This window comes from Accipiter gentilis, chromosome 18 (assembly GCF_929443795.1).
Source record: "Accipiter gentilis chromosome 18, bAccGen1.1, whole genome shotgun sequence".
NCBI lineage: Eukaryota > Metazoa > Chordata > Aves > Accipitriformes > Accipitridae > Astur > Astur gentilis.
The window spans coordinates 14,225,183-14,246,674 of NC_064897.1; the positions used below are offsets into that span (position 1 = coordinate 14,225,183).

The 21,492-nt window shown below is 41.8% G+C and overlaps 1 protein-coding gene across 1 annotated transcript in view; it reads right to left on the bottom strand.

Moving 5' to 3' along the window:
* Positions 1-7,205: 7,205 nt before the first annotated feature.
* The window catches only part of DERA (deoxyribose-phosphate aldolase), a 55,729-nt gene continuing 41,442 nt past the window's right edge, over positions 7,206-21,492 (bottom strand). Inside the window, exons 7-9 of the mRNA XM_049822259.1 lie at positions 12,924-13,036; positions 9,089-9,238; positions 7,206-7,311 (exon numbers count right to left, since the gene is read on the bottom strand). Coding sequence (XP_049678216.1) covers positions 7,255-7,311; positions 9,089-9,238; positions 12,924-13,036 — 320 coding nt within the window. The 3' untranslated portion in view covers positions 7,206-7,254. The remainder of the gene's footprint in view (positions 7,312-9,088; positions 9,239-12,923; positions 13,037-21,492) is intronic.

Below are 21,492 nucleotides of genomic sequence, written 5' to 3' on the forward strand. Positions count from 1 at the left end.
CTGAAAATGTTACATGTTGCTAATACCATCTCATTTGACTGCAGCCTAACACAATACGTTGAACAAGTAGTGTACTCTCCCGTGCTGCTAACGTACCCGTTTCACCCCGACTGGCTGCGTGGAGTTGCTTTGGGCTTCGTCTGCTCCCTCCTCTCTGACAAATCCTAAGCCAGAGTAACGCCGAGACGGACCTGCTCATCAGCGATTCTTGTTGGAAGGACTCTGCACTGGGACCTTACCTGGCATTTTCAGGACGAGCTTAAGAAAAGTTTCAGCAATTGTAAAACAGCTTTGCCTTCAGTCTGCTGGGGATACCTTTTAGGATGCCTTTTACTTCTATATCTCAGCTGCCTCCTCCTTAGTTTAAGTGTCTTAAAGAAATAGGAGTTGTGAGAATTCGTTCGAGGTAATGTTAGGGAAAAGTAAAGATATTTTTCTCAAACACTGTAGGCCTATACCCACTCTGGATCGCATTGAGTTGTTTGAGTCCGTTGGACATTCACACTGTTAACGGTAGCCAAAGATATCTGTCATTTCTGACTCTTCCTGTAAGCTGAGGCATTAGTCACAGAGCTGTGCTTTTTTTTTTTTTAAAAAACCTGCATCCCACACTCAGGAATAAAGGAAGAAAACATATAAAGATTATTCTCATTTCCTTAGCTAATCTGAACAAGCCAAATGACCCATGCTGGCTCTCCAAGAAATGTAGTGGTTCCAGTCCAGCCTCAGCATGTCTTCAAGGTGTTTATTTAAAGCTCCTTGAGCTTTAAACAGGTGCAAGGCAGGTCACTTTTCAGACCCTGAATTTTTAGGAGCCGTTCTGAAGCATGTTTAGCAGAAGAGGCCTGGGATGACACTGTTTTACAGGGTGGCACCGGTATTTTTGTGAGTACTTGCCATCCCCAAGGATGGGTGTGGTCTGGCTTCCATGTGGGGAAAAATATGTGTTTGTGTAGATGTTCCTCACTCTGCTGTCATCAAACACTGAAATAGCCCATTTAAAAGTGCTGAAGAAACTAGAATGAAGTCCCTGGTGCTTAGATCTATAGTTAGAGGGGCATTACTGGATGATGTGATCCTACCAGATTGCAGGGTTTATTTTTTTTTTACAACATTAGAGGACTCATCAACCCTGAAGGGACTAAGGGAGGCAGGATGGAGAGGATGAAATCACCTGGATGTGCAGCGCTGGAGGTTTAAAGCTCCAAGTCCCAGGGCTCAGGGCACACACAGTGCATCCGTTTAACATCCTTGCTGCTTCTGGGCTTCACCCTGAGAATTGCTCCAGCACCACGTGCCACAGAGCATCCCCCCTGCACTTGCATTGGGCATCTCTTAAAGTTCAGAGGGAAACAACAGAAGTTTCCCTTTTCCTTTACAGCTCTTTCACTTTCAGCCAAAAGAAGGTGGAATATAAAATGTTGAAGCAGTTTTTCCCCTACAGTAGAATTTCCTTTTCAGTTACTTTTAATCTGACATCTGCTTTAACATGCACTCACACACTACATGTATTTTAATTTTTTCCCTGCCTTGTGTTTTATTATTTACCTCCTGTTCCAAAGAGATCACAAAAGATTACACTTCTGTGAAGCAATAACAGCAGTGGCGATGATCTCTCTTACTTCTCACAACTTCTCTTTTTACCCCTGTCTTTTTCCTTTATCTACAGCTTCCCGTCACTGCCCTCCCAGAGGCCTCGTTACAGTTGCTATCAGATGGGGTGATGGCATTCACGGGTTTTTTTGGAATTGGACAGATTTGTGCTAACTAGAACACAAAGCACTTCTTGTTCAGAGGCCGGATAGTCGTTCTTTGCTCTGGTTCAATTCATGCCTTTAAATAAGTTAGAGCAAGAAATCACGCTCTAGGTCAGCCAGTGCCTGTACTTTGAAGAAAGCCCAAGAGTCTGCTGGAGGCAGCAGAAAGCAGCCAATGCTGAGACGTGCCAGCCTTCAGCCAGACTTCTGACATTTCCCCTGGAAATGAAGATAACATCCTTAATCAACTTACATGTAATTAAATTAAATCATGGAGAATACGCATTCTCCAGCTTCTCCTCAGAAGCTGGTTGCTCAGGTCTGCACATTAGGGTGGAAAAAAAAAGTTCTCAATGGACCAGTAATCACTACGGACGGTTTTAGCACCTTCCACCCCCTGGGCAAGCTCTTAGGCACTAAGAGGAGGGGCTGGTTCGTGTAGCCGGCAGGCATGATGGCAAGCCTTGGCAGGCTCCTCCATCAGCCCACCTGCTCTCCAGGTTGCGACAGTGGCAGGGACCGTAACCTGTGGGATTACCAAACCAGCCTTGTCACTGGCCTCGGCCCAGATGCAGGACGTGAACTTGCTGGCTGGTTCGCTTGTTTGTTACAACTAGTAAATAGGTCAGAGCTCATGTAAGTCTTTGTATAAAAGCAGAGCTTGTGCTATTGATGATCTTGAAAAATCAGCTTATAAAGCCTTCCCTTATTTTTTTGCACAAACCATCATCCGTTTGGGGGTTTGGTTTTATATTACACTGTGCTGTATAGAGATGATGCTAATCTCCACCAGCCGAGCCTGCAAAGATCCTTCCTCTACTCCTCCCATAGAGAAAGCCAGACTTGAAAAAACAAGTGTAGTCAATTCCAGTATGGCTTCCTCAGTTTGTTAACATTCTTTAAAAAATCCTTTGTTTTCATGTCAGCTAAGGAACCAATTCTAAACTGATGCTTTTACAATTCAGTATTTTCAAACACTCTCTGCGATCTCGGAGATCTGAAACGGTTATGCCTCGGGAAAGCTTTGCTTCCAGAAGACAAATTTTCTGCAATTCCCAGGAATTAGGAATCCACAAGATGTCCCCAGTGCTCAAAACAGAGCCACTTAAAATCACTGGACTCTTTAGGAATGGCTAGAGCATCTTGTTGGCACTCCTTCATTGCATCAATGTTAAGTTTCATTAATGGCTATTAAAACAACTTTGTTACACGTTCTCTTGGTAAATGGTTCCTGTACATCCTCACAGAAGGGGAAGGATCTGTAAATTGTCTAGAACAGAGGAGAGGTCCCTACAATATAGCTGGTTGGGACCTGACAGTCACCCATCACTTGCTTAGTCTTGCTTTTAGGGAGTGCAAGGACTGCAACCTTTCTTGATGCTTCTTTCTTTCTAAATCTTACCACTTCTTAATTTAGCACACCTCCAGCTTTCTGGGATTTTAATAAAAGTGGTCAATCAGTAATTTTATCTATGGTGCCTTTGCATATTAAGAATACCCTTATCCTTGGTTGCCCTATTAAATAAGGACTGGCCAGATGGACAATTCTCTATCTTTCTCTCCTGGGCAGGTTACATCTAATTAAAAGCAGCTCCCTCCTTCTACTTCTACTGCACATTATACGTATCATCCAGATGTCAGCAGTGGTAATTTCAGCAAAAGCTCACCAAGATTTGGATAAAACTTGCTGTTGCTGTTTTGTCTTTTTTTCCCCCCAGGGGAAGCAAGGAGCCAAAGTTCCAACTGAGCAAAATAAAATTAAAAGTAGATCAGTTTTTTCTGCCTCAGTAGCATGTGCTATGGTATATAATGTATGTTCCCTGCTTCACAAAGGAAATGAAAGAATGAACTTATACAACTGTTGAAATAAAGATATCAAAGTATTACTTGCCCCAGCTGATATGTACACTTCACATATAATTACTATTTAATATCTTTGTTTCCTACAAACCAGGAAAAAAGCTTACCCTCTCTCCCAATTCCCTCTTCTTGTAAATAAGCTGATGCAGAATCTTCTAGATTTGCTGTTTCTACTTGACTTTCTTCTTGAATTTATTATCTTCTTTGCAAAGTAATGTGGTCTACAAAATGAAGCTATTTAAAATCCTAAATGAATAAGTGTTATAAAAATAATAAATTGGTATACAAGACTGACTTGCACAAAACATATGTTATACTCTGAAATATATTTAGACGGGAGTACATAATTGCCTGTTCCTTTTCTAATGGCCTGAAGCACAGCGCTAAATCTGAACTTTTCCCAAAGTCTATGCAGTGACGGAGCGACACCCCCTCCCTGGTTCCTGCCTGAGTTCAGGTCCCCATTGCCTTCCACGTGCTGTCTGCAGGAGTGACGACCAGCTGCAGCAGCCTCGATAAATCTCGACGGCCCCCTGACCACGGGAACTAAATAGCAGCAAACAGCCATCAGCGAAGGGAAAGATGGAAGAGAGGGCAGCGGAAGTGCCGGTCAGCGCGAAGGGCATTACTGTGAGTGCTTCCAGTTCCCTGTGGGTGGGGGCGTAGGTCCTGCCACACCAGCCTCCGACCGGAGCTCAAACCGCATGTCAGTCCTTGCCTCCCCCGTGTCTGGCTCTCTCATGGGCTCAGTACTGGAGGAAGCCCAGTGATGCTTCTGGCCTTGCCCAGCGATGCTTCTGGCCCTGCCCAGCCTCCCTCCAGCCACAGCAGGGGCCCAGGAGCCCCACTTCAGCTCAGCCTATGCCCCTCAGCACCTGCCTGAGCTATGTCGCAGGAGTGCCGGTCTCCAGCCCTGCCTCCGCCTCCGGGAGGGACCGTGGACCTGCGCTGTTGGTAGCTGTCTCCTGGATGGGCCCCTCGGATGTGCTTTGTTGTAGGTCTCCAGCCCGGTCCCCTGCTGCTCCTGATGGGACCCCCAGCCCAGGGTCACCCCCTCGCTTTGCCTAGGGCTGTCAACAGACCAATACTTGGCTGGTACCAGCAGCTCCTGTAGGAGGATTGAGAGACGAGGCTCTGGGTGGTATTGGGGGTCCACAACCACAGATAATATGAATACAACTCACTTGAGTCACAGAGAAGTTAACAACCAGTCACTCTGTAACACTGAGCCTTCCGCTTGTTCCTCGAAAAACAAAACCCACCCCAAAACCAGAATCACCTTTATTTGAATGTGTTTGCAGATTCTGTTACTTTTACGTTTCTTCTTTTTTTCCCCCTAAAATCACAGGTTTCAACAGAAAAATGTTTAAACTACTTCCCCATCCAGCTTCTCCCAAAACACTGGTTGGCTTGGAGTTGCACAGTATTTCACATTGGTGCGTTCGTAACGTTCATGGAAAAGGGAAGTGGCTATCTTCAACCTTTCAGGAAGCCAAACCTCTCCCTCTGCAAATGGAGCCTGTTCCCTCTGAAGCAAAGTAACCAGCAGCAGCCCATGTGCACATCAAAACTAAGGGGGACCGTCAACAGAAATACACAATTCCTCCTAGCAAGTTCATTAATCAACACGTAGCTCCTGTGGAAACAGTGAGGTAGTTCTCAGAGGTACTCACATTAAATAGTTAGATGGTAAAGTTGGACCTTCATTAATTTTAAGGAACTACACAGAGCCCTTCACCTAAAAACTAAAGCATCTCCAAAAAATAGCTTCTATCTTCGCCCTAAATGTCCAAAAGACAACCAACAACAAAAAAGTGTACTTTGCAAGCGAGGTGAATCTTTGTATTACGAAAGTATTGAAATACACTCTAACATTTATATGGCTAGAGCTAAACAGCAGCAAAATCCAGCGTGCAGTTGCTGGGAAAGCATGGCAGAGGGTCAACCTGGCAAGCACCTGGTGGGAGCTGACTTCATGTAACAGGCTCTGTATTTCTGAAAGTTCAGCAGCAGAAGTTTTGTCTACATATGCAAACAGGCACTGGATTTTTCCTTCAAGAAACTGGCAGTGAAATCGGAAGGAAAACCTGTGCAAAAAAGGCCACTTTCCAGGTAAACAAACGTATGAAAATAAAGTCACAGCTCAGCCTCATTTTCTGTGTTGAGACCTAAACCAGAAAATGGCTGAGAGCCTTGGATGAACTACTTCCTGGGAAACTAAGGCCTATTTTTAGTACTGAGCACTACATATAGGATTTTGCTTTCTGTATATGTTGTTTCTCTGGTTTGGTTTTTTTTTCCCTATTCAGCTTTCCTATCTGTCCAAGGTGTTTTGTAGAGCACTAGTGATTCAGGTGATATAATCAGATAAATAACTGAGTTATTATCTTTATGAAGCACAGATCTTTTTGTAATAAATGTACCTTGTAGTTTGATTTACAGCAAAATCCTCCTCCTCTTACTTCCCTGATGAGACCTACTTAAGTCAGTGAGACAAGTCATGATGATAAGATAATTAAGTTTTTAGTACAACTCTGGTTAGTGAGCAGAATGCAGTTTTGAAGTAATGAATCTACTAGCTCCAGTCTGATATTCAAAAGGTGTTGATGATTTTGGTATTATTCTTAATGTGCTCTGAGAAAAGTACTTTTTACATTAAAGCTGTAAACCCCATATAGGACACATTTCAAATCACCTTTTAAATTAAAGAATTGCTTTTAGAATGGCAAAGTTGAAGTTCAGCCAGCATAGCAGTGACACCTCCAAACTGACAGTCAAACCCCCCTACACTGAAATGGAAAGATTTGCATGAATGTGTTTTAAAATGACAGGAGAGAGGAATGGGAGCTTCTAAGCAAGTTAGACTAAAATTTTAAGAGTAAAATGCCTAAAAATAGGCCCCTGAATGCATAGTTAGGCACCTATATAGAGGCTGCTTGATTTTCAGTTGTTCTGATCACCCAGAGCTCCCATTAACTTCAGGAGAAACTGTGGATACTCAGCTGTTCTAGAAATCAAGCCACCTTTATTCAAGGGTCTAAATATGGATGTCTGTGCCCAAGTTTGGGGGGAAAAAATAAAAAAAAAAAAAGGTTTTTTTGCTACAGAGACATTTTATAAAAGAAAGTAATAGCCAGGTTTCATTTTCTCAGGTTACAATGCTTGAAACTGAATCAACATAACAATTAACAGTGCAACACATCTGTGGCAGAAGATTTTGTCTGAGGTGAATGGAAAGCTATTCCAAGATCTGTAGTTCTTAATTAGCAATCTGAAACATTCCATAGATATTTCATATTCTGCGACTGGAAAGTGTTACCAGGCCACCTAAATCTTTTTCATAGTATTTCAGTGTTGCCATTAATAAGCTTTTCAGGCTGGTCTGAGGAAGACTTTGCAAGATTAACTTTGCAAATCTGTAAGAATTAACTATTTAACTATTTCAGAATTACCATTTTTTCTGCTTTTGGATCAAGTACAACTAGCAGACTTGAGCATATTTTTAAATACTATAAAATATGAAGAAGGGAGAATTAGGCCTTTAATTCTACCATATGCACTTGGTTGTCAGAAGACTTCTGAATGCTGTTGGCTTAAAGATCTCTTTTGTAAAAGTAATCCTGAGTTGATTTTGTGTCTAAGCCATTGCCAGGTCATGCTGAAGTGCATAAGAGCCAGTCACATGATAGAAAATCTGCAAGAAAAAAGAAAATTTATGATGGAATTATATATGAATATAAATCTCACAGTGTCAAGGAAGTAACAAATTAAAGGCATGCCAGATGAAGATGATAGATATTTGTTTGTGCGTGTGTGTGTGTGTGCGCACGCGCACATAAAATATCATGTAATATACCTTTGTATATTTGTTTATAGGATCTGAACTAAGGGCTTTTGCTGCTTTGCTTGAAAAAAAAAGAAAAAAGCAAAGACTCTTGTTGCTTTCAACTAAGCTTTCAAAACCAGCTAGGTGGAAGACAATGATTTACTCTCACTGTAATCTGGTTTTGACAATTTCAGTATTATTTTGTAATATTCAATGTACCCAAAATTGCTTATGCTTTTATAAGGCTCATTTCAAACTATTCTTTTAACTGTACTGTCTCAGGGGTGGGGGAGTGTTCTCCCCATTTTCTATGTTTGTTTGGCTTTTTTTAAATACCTGTTTGTTTTACCGAATATGATTGGGACATTTTATCTTACATGTTTTTAGACGGGACAGTATAGCAGAGCTTTGGTCATGACTGGGGCATTTGTGCAATCCCTGGCAGATAAAAGGATGCCACCCTTAAGAAATCAGAACAAATTGTGCAACACAATCACTGGCTGTGTTGTAAGACTCAGCAGCAATGGCAGTGGCAACAAGAAAGCTCATGCTGCTTTGTCGTAACTAGGGACACGATTTTAGGTCAAGAGTGAGGCAGAGGCAGGCTGGCAATGAAGCAAGCCAATATTATTCTCATTGCAGGAGTGAGCCAGGGGTTTTCAACAGTCACGAATATTCACCTGACATCTCTCAGCTGTTCTATATTTCTTAAGACATGTCAGCATTTCAGTTGCTAGGGAAGGTGGGGAAAGGGAACAGACCAATGCTTTTTTCCTCCCCCAAATCCCCTACATCTCATGTTCTCCCACCAGCAGCAATAGCACAAGGACTCTCAAACTTTTTTCTTGGTTAAAGCTAATATCACCTCAACTCCTGGGTTTAATGAACATGGGAGTGAAGTTCAGCAGCCCCAATGGTTTAGTAGTTCCTATGACAATACACTGTGCTCAACTATGCTGTATCCTTTGGGGCTGATACCCTGTGCCAGTGAGGTAGGTCATGGGTAGACAGGTCAGAATCCTTCTTCCCACCAGGAACTACACATTGCCACTGCACCTCATACACTATTTGTCTGCCAGGAAACACAGCGACCAGCCTGCACAAAAATAAAAGCAATTAGAAAAATGAGGCTTTGTAGGAGGCAATTGCTTTTCTTCCCCAGGAAATAATCAATATGTAAAACCTTCTCTATCAGCAGTACCATATGTAGGATGAGATGTGACTTTCTCCACAGCATGGAAATATATTGTGAACAGTTGCAGCACAGTGACACAAAGGGTCTGTGAGGTATTTTGAGGGCCAGCTGAACTGGCAACATCTAGGAGTTCAGGGGAGTGCACTACCTTGCATTTGCAAAAGACTCCATCCGTATATGTACAAACTGAGCCTCTTTGCTTACTTCATTGCAAACCTGGCCAGGCAATTGCCAGCTGTTGGAATATCAGGGTCTCAGATGTCTGTAATGACAGGCCAAATTTAAAGAAATACTGGGCTGGAAGTGAACCTGACATTAATAATGAATTAGATGTATGTTCTATTATCTTTTAAAGAGCACCAAAAAGCATATTCTGCAAAAACAGTAAGCCAGCACATTTAGGAAGGTTACTTTTTCTCTCCACCAAGCTGAAAACCATTAACAACTAACCTGTTTCTCAATGTCTTCCAGCAAACTACTGGCACCCAGGCGAAAGAGCTCTGGTGTTAGCCATTCCACTCCCAGTTCCTCCTTCACCAGCATAAGCCAAGTAATAGCTTCTTTTGCCGTCCGAATGCCCCCAGCAGGTTTAAATCCAACCTTTATATAGAAAAAAGAAGTGCAATACACATTTTCATTCATCAGCAACCCTAGAAGAGCAATCAGCATTTGTACACCAGCAGTCTCAAAGTGCCTGTGGTGTATGTAACAACTCCACTCAGTAAGTATCTGACTGCAAACAGTAAAGCTCTGGACTAGTGCTGAGAGCTATCAAGCCTCAGTCATCACTGTGAAAGATAACATTTTCATCCCGAGGGACAGCAACTGAGGGAGTAATCATTTTGACCCCATTGCGCTTTCTCAGGAGCTGGGTTGGAGGTCTAATGGGAGCACTTTGCCCATAGCACATACTAGCCCAAGGGATTTAGCCAGGACCTGGGATGTGTGTATATCACCTACTGCCCACGTCACAATCGAATTCCTAATGTGTAACAACAAATATACATGCAATAACATAACACTAAAGATGCTGAAATAAAGCACGTGAGGCAGCTGGCTCATGTGGAGAGCAGTGAGAGATGGCTGTACTTCATAAAAAGCCTGTACACCACAGTTACACGTGATTGGGCTGTACATTCAAACCTATCAGAGGTTTAATTTTCAGTAAAATTTCCCAAATGGGAATTAAATTAGGTCTGTCTTTACCAAAAATTGAAAGTTTTGTGCTTCACAGGAACTGCAAAACTTCTCTCCTAATACATGCTGGATATGCTTTCGGTCACTTGATGCGAGATACATGTTATATTCGGTCAGGTGAACTGCCATGTAGGTAGAGGCACACACGGCAAGAAAAACCTATCTTTGAGGTAAAGCATGTCTTGAATCCCATGATCAACCTGCTGTGCAGAGCCAGCAGTGAGGTGACTTGGCAAGCACCCCTAATCCCAATCGTTTGGTTACATCCCATTTAAACACATCTCATTCTGAGACAGAGCTTGTGACACGCAGCTACCAAATCCCTTGTCAAAAATTTTGTCACTTGCATTAGCCAAAATGTTGGCCTTTAGCAGCTTACTAAACTCTTGAAAAACAAGGTGAATTAGGAAAAAGTGTTTCCACATTAAAAAAAAAAATTAAATCTGAACAATCTGTACAGTAACACACAGTGATTCTTTCTACAATTCCCTCTGCCATAAACCTTTACCTTGGGTACTCCTTCCCATCAGCCTTCTTCTGCAAGAATTATTGTCTTGATTTCTGTGTATATGTTCCTGAAACCTCACTGCATTGAGGATTTCTTTGTACCTTATGGATATAATACTGGAATCAAAAAGTATCTGTTTTTAAATGTGTTTGGTAATTTTTTTTTATAGTGATTTCAGGACAAACACAGAATAAATCCTTCTCTCACACTGAAGCACTGTGATAACAGCATATTTCGAATAAGATTATAAAGAACAATAACAGGAAAAGCTTTACAAATCCAAAACACGAAGACTGTTTTTGTGGATGGATGGGTGGATGGATGCGTGAGTGTATGCATACATCTGTTAATATTAGATTTCCAAAAGGAATTTAAACCACAGCAACTAGAAAAACATCTTCTAGACAATAAATTAAAATTGTGAGAATGTCTTTTCCCTCAGGAAGAAAATTCTAATGAAATTCAAATTTAGATTTTTTCCTAGAACTATCACAGCTCTTTGAGATAATCTGTGGCAAAAACAAGTAAAATAGAGTTAATATGAGAATTAAAAACACCATGTGGAATTCCTTCCCCTTTTAGCAAATTCTGAAAGCTCTTTTCTTTGCAAAAAAGCTGACAAAGACAAGCCTATCCTCTCCTCCCTTTACCAGCTTTCCAAACGGCACATCTGACTGCCATAAAAACGCAAAAAGGAAGGGGGGCTAGGGGTGGAATTTAATTCAAGAGCAGTACAAAGTCCAGCTACCACTTTCCTGCTGTTTCACAGCATTTCATTATTTTGCTTAATAAGTTCATCTCCTCAAGAATTTTCTCTTCACCTTATATTATTAAAAGTAATAAGTTTTTCTGGATTGGAGGTTTTCCCAACAGAAAAACCAATTTATGTATGTCCTTCAATAATGACAGGAAAAGATTATTTCCCATTATATTGCACACTTTTCATATCACCACCACAGCTTATCATTCAATAAATGTTACTCTGCAACTTGTTCCTTTCCTCGAAGAAGTTTAATTTCTGTATTAACCTGTTTTTCCCAGCCAACTCCTTGCTAGAAAGCATCCCTACAGCAGCAAAATTAGTTTGTTAAAGAAACCATTTAGAAATCTCTTGTCATTGATAATATTGTCTTCAGTTAATAAAAACACATAAAGTCAGTTTACATCTAATTCACTGACACACACAGGCACACAGACATAAGCACTCATTCTTAATAACACATTTCATACCATGAATGCATCCTTTTAAAGCAAAAGGTGAATTCAACATTTATATCCAATTATAGGTACAAAGCTCTGCTAATGCAGCAGAGCCCAACCTGGCACACAGCTGCTGCAAGCCACACGGGTGCCAAGGTGAGTCAGCCAGCCCCAGGGATCTGCCTCCGGTTGGCAGCAGTGACAACGCTCCCACAGAAGCAAGGCTGTCAGAGTTGTTGCATGGCAGAGATGCAGTGTGGCGAAGGGAGGAGTGACGGCAGCCCAGGGATCCACGCTGGCCTCATCTAGATGACTACAGAGAGCAGATGGACACACGCCTAACCTGCTGTCACATGCTCCTCAAGCTCCAACAGCCCCTGAAGCCATCTCAGCCCCTATTCCACTGCTCATCCCATGTCCTAACATCACACCTTGAAAGGCCACCTGCAGAAGGCACAGAAGGGTGAGCTGGAGAGGATAGAAAGGTGACCCAGAAATGGGGAGAGGGTCTTAGCTAGAGATATGATTTCCTTCCCTGAGGTCGCAAGCGAGGACAAAGCCCGCTGCTGAACGCCAGCATCAGATCTAACTGGCAGCCCCCGCTTGCCTGTGGATAAAGGAGGTGAGAGGTGGCTTAAGCCTTCCTGGATAAACTCCTCCTTTCTCACTGCTTCAGCGCAAGGATGGATGCACAGATAGTTCATCACTGGGTATGCCACACGCTCCCCCCTGCTCCTTGTCTCCACTGACCTGACTTGACAGTGACCTGACGGATAAATGTTGTGTACCAGGACATAATGTTCTTCTGACCCCTGTCCCTCCCTCCCTCCATCCCAGACAACAGGATCCAACTGGATCTGCCTTCTTGTCCCCTTGGAAAGGCCCTCTGGCAAGGGAGGAAAGAGCAGAATTTATCCCTTGGGCTGGCAGAACAAAGTCAGAAAACACAGTTGTGTACACTGGACAGACTCCTGATGGCTATAAATCTGTATAGCTCCACCGAGGTTTATGGGAGTATGCCAGTCACTGTCAGCTTGAGATTTGCCCTGTTATTAATGGAGATGACCATTTAAATACCTTAAATGGTGAAACAAAACTCAAACCCATGTGCAGCAGGGGATGCATCAAGATTGCATGAGCATTGAGGGAATGAAGTAAGAGTTACTCAAGGGAGGAAAGCCAAAAGTGCTGCCTTTTTTTTTCTAAATATTAGCAAATCAAATGAGGAATACAAGAGAGAAGTCCCATTACCTATTGCTCATATAGTCACGGAAGCTAATGTATGTGGATTTATATGTTCTGTGTTTTGAAACTATTACAGTCTTATGTCTTTCTGAGTGAGCCTGTTTGGTTAATTTTTATAAAGGTAGTGAGAATTACCTTGTTGCCAGTTTGCCAGTAGAATTCTCTAATGGCTCGCATCATGACTATTCCGACTGGAAAGGTTGCGTTTTCTACCTCCTTTCCTGTAGACGTCTTTATAAAATCAGAACCTGAAAGGAAGTAAAAAGCTTTATGGAAGTTTTAGAACAAGAGCCACTCTGCACATACATAGTTCACACTCTCCAAAGATGTCCTCATGCTTCACAGCAATTATGAAGCATTCCTTTACATGCACCCATGGTGTCAGTGCTAACCTTGCTCTGGTCGAGGCTAGAGCAGGAAGATGATACCCATCCAGTTTCAGAGCAAGTCAGACATCCCAGCAGCTAAATGAACATCCCAGCTCTTAATTCTTTGCTCTAGCTATCAGACCAACAATATCTTCAGGACAGTCCAATATAATACATGCTCCTGTACAGACAATATATGAGTATATATACATTAATAGGAATGTGTCTGACTAACCACAAAAATGGAAATTATGTCCTCTGAATAAATTTTGCTTCTAAACCAACATTTTGATATTTCCACAAGGATCTTTCTGAATAGAAACAATTTTCATCATTTCTTTTAATTTAACTTTGCATCTATTTAGTCTCACATATGACAGTCTAGTATCATATCTCCCGCAGCTGTTTAAAGTGAAAGGAAAGAAATCCCACGTGTATTTACGAAACAGCTGTGTAATACTGTAAACAGGAGAAAAAACTCCCTTCTTATGCATTTTGCAATTGTAACGTTGCAAATTACTCTACTTAAATCCACGGTCTGATACAATGCAGTAACAAGGCCAAAACACCTGTGTTATGTAAAGAAGGAGAGTTAGCTTTGGCTTATTTTTTTTCTGGTTTCTCACTTGTGAACAATATTCTCCAATGCCTGTCCTGAACACTTGTGTAGTGTTCTTCTGCATTCTTGCTGCTCTGGGTTGCCTTAAAATGAATCCTGCAGGACAATATAACAAAAAACTAAGAAACTAACCAAAAAATTTGCCTTGCAGTGTATGATCCTGCGCTGACACAATACAATGACAAAACTTCTTTAATTGCATTAGGGCGCACTTCATGCTTGGAAACCTACTTCTTAGAAAAGGTGTACAGTGGGATCATTAATTATCAAAAGTAATCGGGAGAAGAGGAGGGATAATTCAAATATCATGTAGTAGTGCATCATCCACTTCAGTCAATTGGAACTGCATCTGCTTCCACTTCAAATTTGGCTTAGGGTCCATTTTGTCTCTCATTTAAATGATGATGCCTCTACAACATCCCCTAGAGTAAGCAAGGAAAGTTTCACTACTGGCTTAAGCTAGAGCTGCCTAGATTACGTTTTGACGGTGTGCTGTGGCACACTGCAGTGACCTGTCTTCCTGATGACACAGCTGATTGGCACACAGGTAGGTCTCAGCCTGATGGGAAGTTAAGGCAAAGCCAGGCATGTTTCTGTGTCCTGTGATTTAAACATAACCGAAAGGTATCACTAACATTGTGTCTTGTAAGATCATGGTTTTCTCTGTAGGCTTCCTGTCCAGGCACTAACTCAGCCCACTGGTGGTTAAATTGCACCGTCCTATGACAATTCCTGTTCTAAAGAGAAACAGTTATTTGCAAAAAAAGTTGTAAGTCCAGAGAAAGTGCAATGTGCAAAAGAGGCAATTAATAGTTGATTGAGCTTTTCAAAGAATGGAGCACATAGGAGAGACAATTGAGTTACATATTTCAGAACTACTCCCTTCCAGAGAGACACTACGGACATCTGATAGTCACATTAAAACAAGTAACAGTGGAAGTGAAACTTCAACATCGCTAAATTATATTTTTAATTTCCCTTTCGAAATGTAACACTTAAAGTCCTTCAGTGCAATACTTTTCATTTTTTCTAGTATAAGGTAAGTCAAAGCTTTTATAAGTCTTATAATTACAAGTCTCTATGGTACAGTTTCATTAAAAACTTTCATTAAACAACAGCTGCCCTTGTATATGGTCTTCTAATCAATTTGGTCAAACAGAATGACTTCTAATCAGCTGTTGATAAAAATAGAAGATGAAATTTTAATTCTAATAGATTAACCACAAACTCAAGATAGTCTTCAAAATCCATCTAGCTCTATTCTCCAGTGGATTTAACGACTATTCAGCAACTCATTACTAAATAGAACAAGATGAACATTTTCCAGTTCATTAAAGAAATGTACTATGTATTTTTGCATTGTCCTCATGATTCGTTACAGGGAGTCTTAATTACAAGATAATGGATAATGGTTATTAAATGCAGACTCCAGTAATGAAGCTCTATTCATTTGCGAGCCTCAGAGACTGCAAAGAGGGGAAAATAAAATTACTAGCTTCAAAAGATTAACGGATCAAATTATTATTCAATTTTGAAAATCTCATTCAGACTTCATAGAAACAAGAAAAGATTAAAAACTAGTATTAGTACAAAAGTACTGCATTTATATATTTATTTTTAAATAATATCTTAAGGCTATTACCAGAATAATCAGCTTTAGATGTGATTATTAGACAAACATACAGCCAATTTAGTAGCATCCTCTAACAATGAAAACAATACATTTTTATTTCCTGAACAAATTCTATTTATGACACAAGAGCTTGCTAGCAGGATTGCAAGCAGCCTCTCGCAGAAGACAGAAGATGCACACTAGCAGAGAGGGCCACAATGGAAGGTGCTATTAACGTTTAGATTTCAAGAATGAAAAGGGGGATTTAAAAATCAACGACTGCTGTAAAAAGCACCTCATTAAGTAGGCTTTATGCCAACCTTGTAATAATAAGGGAGTTTTCGCCAAGTGTATTTCTTATTCGAGTTTTCAAAAACAAGCCTAAGGAATGAAGTTCAGCAGGAGTTTAATCTGGAAATTTAGATGATTATTTAGAAACTGAGTTTTATCCCCCATCTTCTCATCTTCCTAGGCTAATGTTAAAATACATGCTGGATGGCTTTCCCCTTCCTTAGAGTAGGTTACATGATTCAATGAAACATTAAATCAAAGACTTAAAAAAATGAGTTCTTCAGGGTAGATTTCCCATTCTTTCCATGCCTTCTACTCTTTTCCAACGCGTAACCACAACAGTACATTGCCTTTCAAGGCAGCCGGCCATGTAAGACTCATTGAATCGGTAAAGAGCAGAGACATCAAAGCCTTTTTGAAACACAGCAGCATTACACGACTGTTTCAGGTGGGCTTGCTGCCAGCCTAGCAACCCACCTGTGTGTGGTACATTACAGCACCACAGCCTGGCAAGCACAAACTGCATGAGCTTACTTTAATCAGAGATGGAAATCTGAATAAACCTTAAGAAATATGAACAGTGCGACAGACTCTGTTTGAGAGGCTCTCTCTGGTCAAAAGCATCCCAGCTCTCAGCACCACTGGGAGCCAGACCACTTGGGCTGCAGTCACACGTCTTGTGAAATCAGGTAGAGTATTTTAAGATATTAAATCCCCTCTTCCCTTGCACTCTTACCCCCCATACATACACTACCCTCAGCCACTGCACTCCACCAAAGACCACTCAAAATAAGCCAGCTGAATGTGCACACACTAAAAAGAAAATCACTGTCTTCATAGAGTATTGCCTGAACCCATACCTGGAGGTCAAGATGAAGTCCATTATATTATTTCTATTCCAGATACTCACACAGCCTTATTTTTATGGTAGCACCTGAGCAGAGGTGTAGAGCTGAAGTATATAGAAGCTGAGTGACTTGCCCAAGGCCTCTCAGCAAGCATTTGGCAGGGCAGGGATTGAATGTCCTCGTCTCCCGAAGGCCAGAAGAGCTGCCATGACTGGCCCACTCTACTGCTATCCCCTGCATCATCTTGAAATGCTACAAAGCTTCCCAGTCCGTGTAACATTGAAGCAGACCATGAGACCTGGAGAATCTTATTTAGACGATAGCATCCAGGAAACGCTCTGGTTCCATAGTTAGGCAATAAGGAATAATAAGCAGTAGAGCAATCGTGGAGTAATCACAACCTTTTGGTTGTGAAGTGCTTCAAATGCCCTTAGGGAATGATTATCTCCTGATAACTACAGACTCTGTGTTGTTGCCTTGCTCTTAATAAAGAACAAAGATGCGTCTGGCAGTTTTAAACAATAGTTTAGAGAGAGATGGTTGCAGAGGGACAATTATGCCATGCTACTTTATAAGTATTTGCAATGAGCACAAATATATCTTGGTTGCTGCAACTCAGATATAACAATATGCAGTGACACAGGGCGAACACATACTCTTCCAAGACTTCTAGGACTGGTGGCAAAAAGAGGCATGCTGCTGAGGGGACCTGCAAAAGCCCCTGCTGTTTGTGCTGACAGGGTAGCAATGATAAAATAGTACATTATCAAATGTGCATAAAGTCCCATTAGCAAGTCATCTTTCTATTTTATGAGTACCTAAAATAAGGGTCTTAAGATTCACACACAATTAGTCTGACTAGGGGCGACCAGGTTATCAACCCTCTGAAAATAAGAGGCAGGGCAAGATATAAAAGGCTAATGTAGTAGCTAATTCTTGTCAGTTGAGTCATCGTAATTGTCCACTTACATGTCCTTATCCTACTCCAGTGGCAAGATAAAATACATTCCCTGCTAGCTTAACTTGGCCGTTGAGGACGAGAAGAGAATACAAAGCTGTGACAACTCACTTTAGCAGTAGCTTTAACTCCATCACACATGGCTACACTGTCAGACCGCTTGGTTAGGTGTCTATGCACGTTTTCACACGCCTGTGTCTATGCTACCATTTTGAAAAATGCTAGCTTATAACTTGGTCTTTTGTGAACTGCCTATCTTTTGCAATTCTTTTTGGAAAAGTGTCTGCACGGTGGGAAAAAAAAAATCACATCACAGGGCTCCATGTTTAATGTCTGTTTACAAATAAGACAACCTTTCTAATGACCCATCCTATCATCTCAGCTTGTTTTCAAGACTCAGAATGGATTCTTCCTATCTCGTATACCACCTCCAGTAATAGGCGTTCTGCAGGCCAAATGGTGCCCTTAGGAACACTTAACGCATGCAAGCAAAGGGACAAATTATTAAGTCCATACTTACGCAAAATTCCCTGTAGATGATGTCTGAAAGAATTCAGCATTGCTGAATTATGCATAGCTTGCTAATGCACTATTATAGTGTCTACCACAGGTCTCCATAGAATACTATTACTTAATTAGTATTAGTTTCTTGTGTGTTCATTTAAAATGTGTTTCTTTAGAAGGTTCAGCAGAAAGATCCATACCACCTTCTGTTGCTCAGCTATATAGCATAGGCTCTTTCTATTTTTAGAGCATTCCTTCCAATCCCATCCCTATTTGTTATGGTGAAAGAGAAGATAAATAATTGACATGTGCTCTGGGCTCAAAGACTGCAGCTGGCATTCCTGCCAATGGTGGCTCTTGGCATCACGCTTCAAACCACACTAAAGTGCAAGAGGAAACATGCTCCCAGTCCCCTCCCATATTGCCAGGCAGAAACAGTGTTGAGAGATGCCCTTGTGCAGGAGCAGTTCAGGCAATTACATGCTGCTGGAACAGCCACACCTCTTCGTCTTGAAAAAAGAAGCAGCAGGATATCCTCCCAAGAGTGACTAGTGGCACCACAAGGAAGCTTAAGGAATCCCAGTATTGTTATCTGTTGTTAAATTTCATGTTTCTTTACCAAGATGTCATTTTTCTTCTTTAAAACTGTGTACCATGTATTACGCTCAAGGGCTTTACAGTGTATGACCTATACTAACCTTATTTCATTTTGCAGATGGCATGACTGGAACTGTTTAAGCAGTTTGCCTAATGACACATGACGAGCCAAAGGTAGAAAGAAGAAACAAATCAATGCATCCCAACACCTAATCCTAACCTTACTATAATAACTGAGAAAAAAATACACCTTTCCTCTCAGCTTATCCACTCACAATGCTGTTTTCCTTTACAGACTATTCTGTGGGCTATTTTTTGCCACATCCCTTCTGATTTTGAGCAAGACAAAAAATACAAGAGACATCAGTGCAAATCTCCTCTCCACTCTAGCATAGGCTCAGCTTGAGAGCACCCCTCAGCGCACCCAGGGCAGGAGGGAGTGCTGGTGGCACAGCTCTGGCCCCAGGTGCCCCAACCCATGGCCTCCTCCGGCACAATACCCGTGACAAAACAGAAGCAGGCAGCCGTGGCACATGTTATCCAGTGGAGGAAAGAGTGAACAGGGTGAAAGGAGTAGCAGAAGTGGTATGTGGAGATAGAAGTGTGTCGGTTACCATTAGCTTTAAGATGTGGCTGTTCCATCAGCTACCAAAATACCTGAAGAGTAAGGGGGAAGGGAGTAGAAGAACCACAAACAACTGAAAAACCCACGGATAGTGTGCTAGTGGTGAGAGTAGCCGCAGCACCTGCATAAAATTTATTGGAAGTGCTCTGCAGCGTGCATGGAGGCACAGAGCAGCAGGCCTGCTCCCTCTCATTGCCACCGCCACCATCTCCACAATTACACAGCAGCTACCTACAAAAAAGGCAGTCATATCTTTCAACACCTCGTTTCGACTCAAAGATAGTGATGGCTGAATTCTACAGCCTTAATGTCCAAAAGTCACATTTGCATAAAAAAAGCTACCGGTTATAAAATAACACATTGTCTCTGTATGGGGATATGGATGTGGCCAGGGGCTAAGAGGGGGACGGTGACTTTCCCTGCTTTGGCAGAGTGTCAGTGTCCCACATACAGCATGCTAGGTGTCTGAGAAGGAACCGCAACGTTCATTTTCATTGCTTTACCAGTCACACACAGGTTGCTCCTAAAATAGGTTATTGCTCCTCTATGGACCAACATAGAGAGGTTGGCCTCTCCTTTCAGATGAGATGCGGGCACTCAGGTTCTCAGCACTGAGCCACATGCTCCTGCTGGGCTGGGTCAAAAAGCAAAATGCTGTGGGAAAAACTAGCCTTGAAAATCTCTCCCGTTAAGCTTCCTTTACCAACACTGAATTGCATTGCATCCTTTACTTGTTCACACTTAAACTAATCTAAACAATGATAAACTATTCTAAACTGTGATATAATTAAAACAGCACTGATCTAGGTCAGGCTTTTTCCCTCTTGGCATTCTTGGTTTTGGATCAATACATCTCAGTCTCTCGAAATGTTGTGCAATACATGACATATTACAGACTGAGGCTAAAACCCTGATATACCTAACAGTAATAGCACTGCAGTTTGGAAGAAAATAACTATGCATGACTGCTTGGAATCACAGCACTACATGGCATACTGCATACCATGTTTTAGCAACCACATTTAGCTTTGTGATTTTAATGTTGATAGCAACTTTGAAACAAATATGTTAACATTAAAGCTCAGGTATGCTTGTCTATTAGCTTGTAACAAAATTACTTAAATTGAAGAAATAGCTGTTTGATATCCGTTTGGAAATACTCCACACCGAACAAAGCAAGTAGAAAATCAGTCTAGTTTATCAGAAGGTGCTATGAATTTTAAAGATTAAAAAAAACCCCACATACATAATATAGCCAAAATCATGACACTTCAATGTCATTTTGAGTGTTTTTCAACACCTCATGATAAAAGCAGTTTAAGATTCTGTTCTGACTCTAACCCAGAGAAAGGCAGGATTGATTTTTGAGATTTAAAAGTCATGTCTTAATGCCACAATCAGAATCTGTAGCACCAGAGCACCCAGCCTCTTTGTCATGCAGAAGACAAATAGCCAGCATCAGCCCCTCTTCCACACTGTTCCCTCCACATAAAAAGGCAGCTGGCAGGGGTGGAGGCTTCAGTACTGAGGGGATTTCCAGTATCAAGGGCATTTCCCAAGAGCACTTCGTGGCCAGTGTCAAGCTTTTGGCTTTGCCTGAAAAAAACATACAAGGTGCCAGATCTCACCAGACTCATCTGGTGCATGGAGCTCCGCCTGGGGATGGATGAGGAGCTGACCAAGAGCTTAGGGGTCAGGATTCAAGGGAGAGCAGGGAGAGGCGACATTATGGGGGGTCTGCTACTGGCCACCCGCCCAGGAAGACCAAGCAGATGAGGCCCTCTATAGACAGGTAGGAGCAGCCTCACGTTCACAAGCCCTGGTCCTCATGGGGGACTTGAACCACCCCGGTATCTGTTGGACGGACAACACAGCAAGGCATAAGCCATCCAGGAGGTCCCTGGAATGCATTGATAATTAATTCCTTCTCCAAGTGATAGAGGAGCCAATGAGGAGAGGTGCTATGCTGGACCTTGTTCTCACCAACAAGGAGGGGCTGGTGGGGAATATGAATCAGAATCACAGAATCATAGAATCATTTAGGTTGGAAAAGACTAAGATCATCGAGTCCAACCATTAACCATGCCCACTAAACCACGTCCTGAAGCACCCTGTCCACTTGCCTTTTGAATATCTCCAGGGATGGTGACTCAACCACTTCCCTGGGCAGCCCGTTCCAATGTTTGACAACCCTCTTAGTAAAAAAACTTTTCCTAATATCTAACCTAAATCTCCCTTGCCTCAACTTGAGGCCATTTCCTCTCGTCCTATCTCCAGCCACC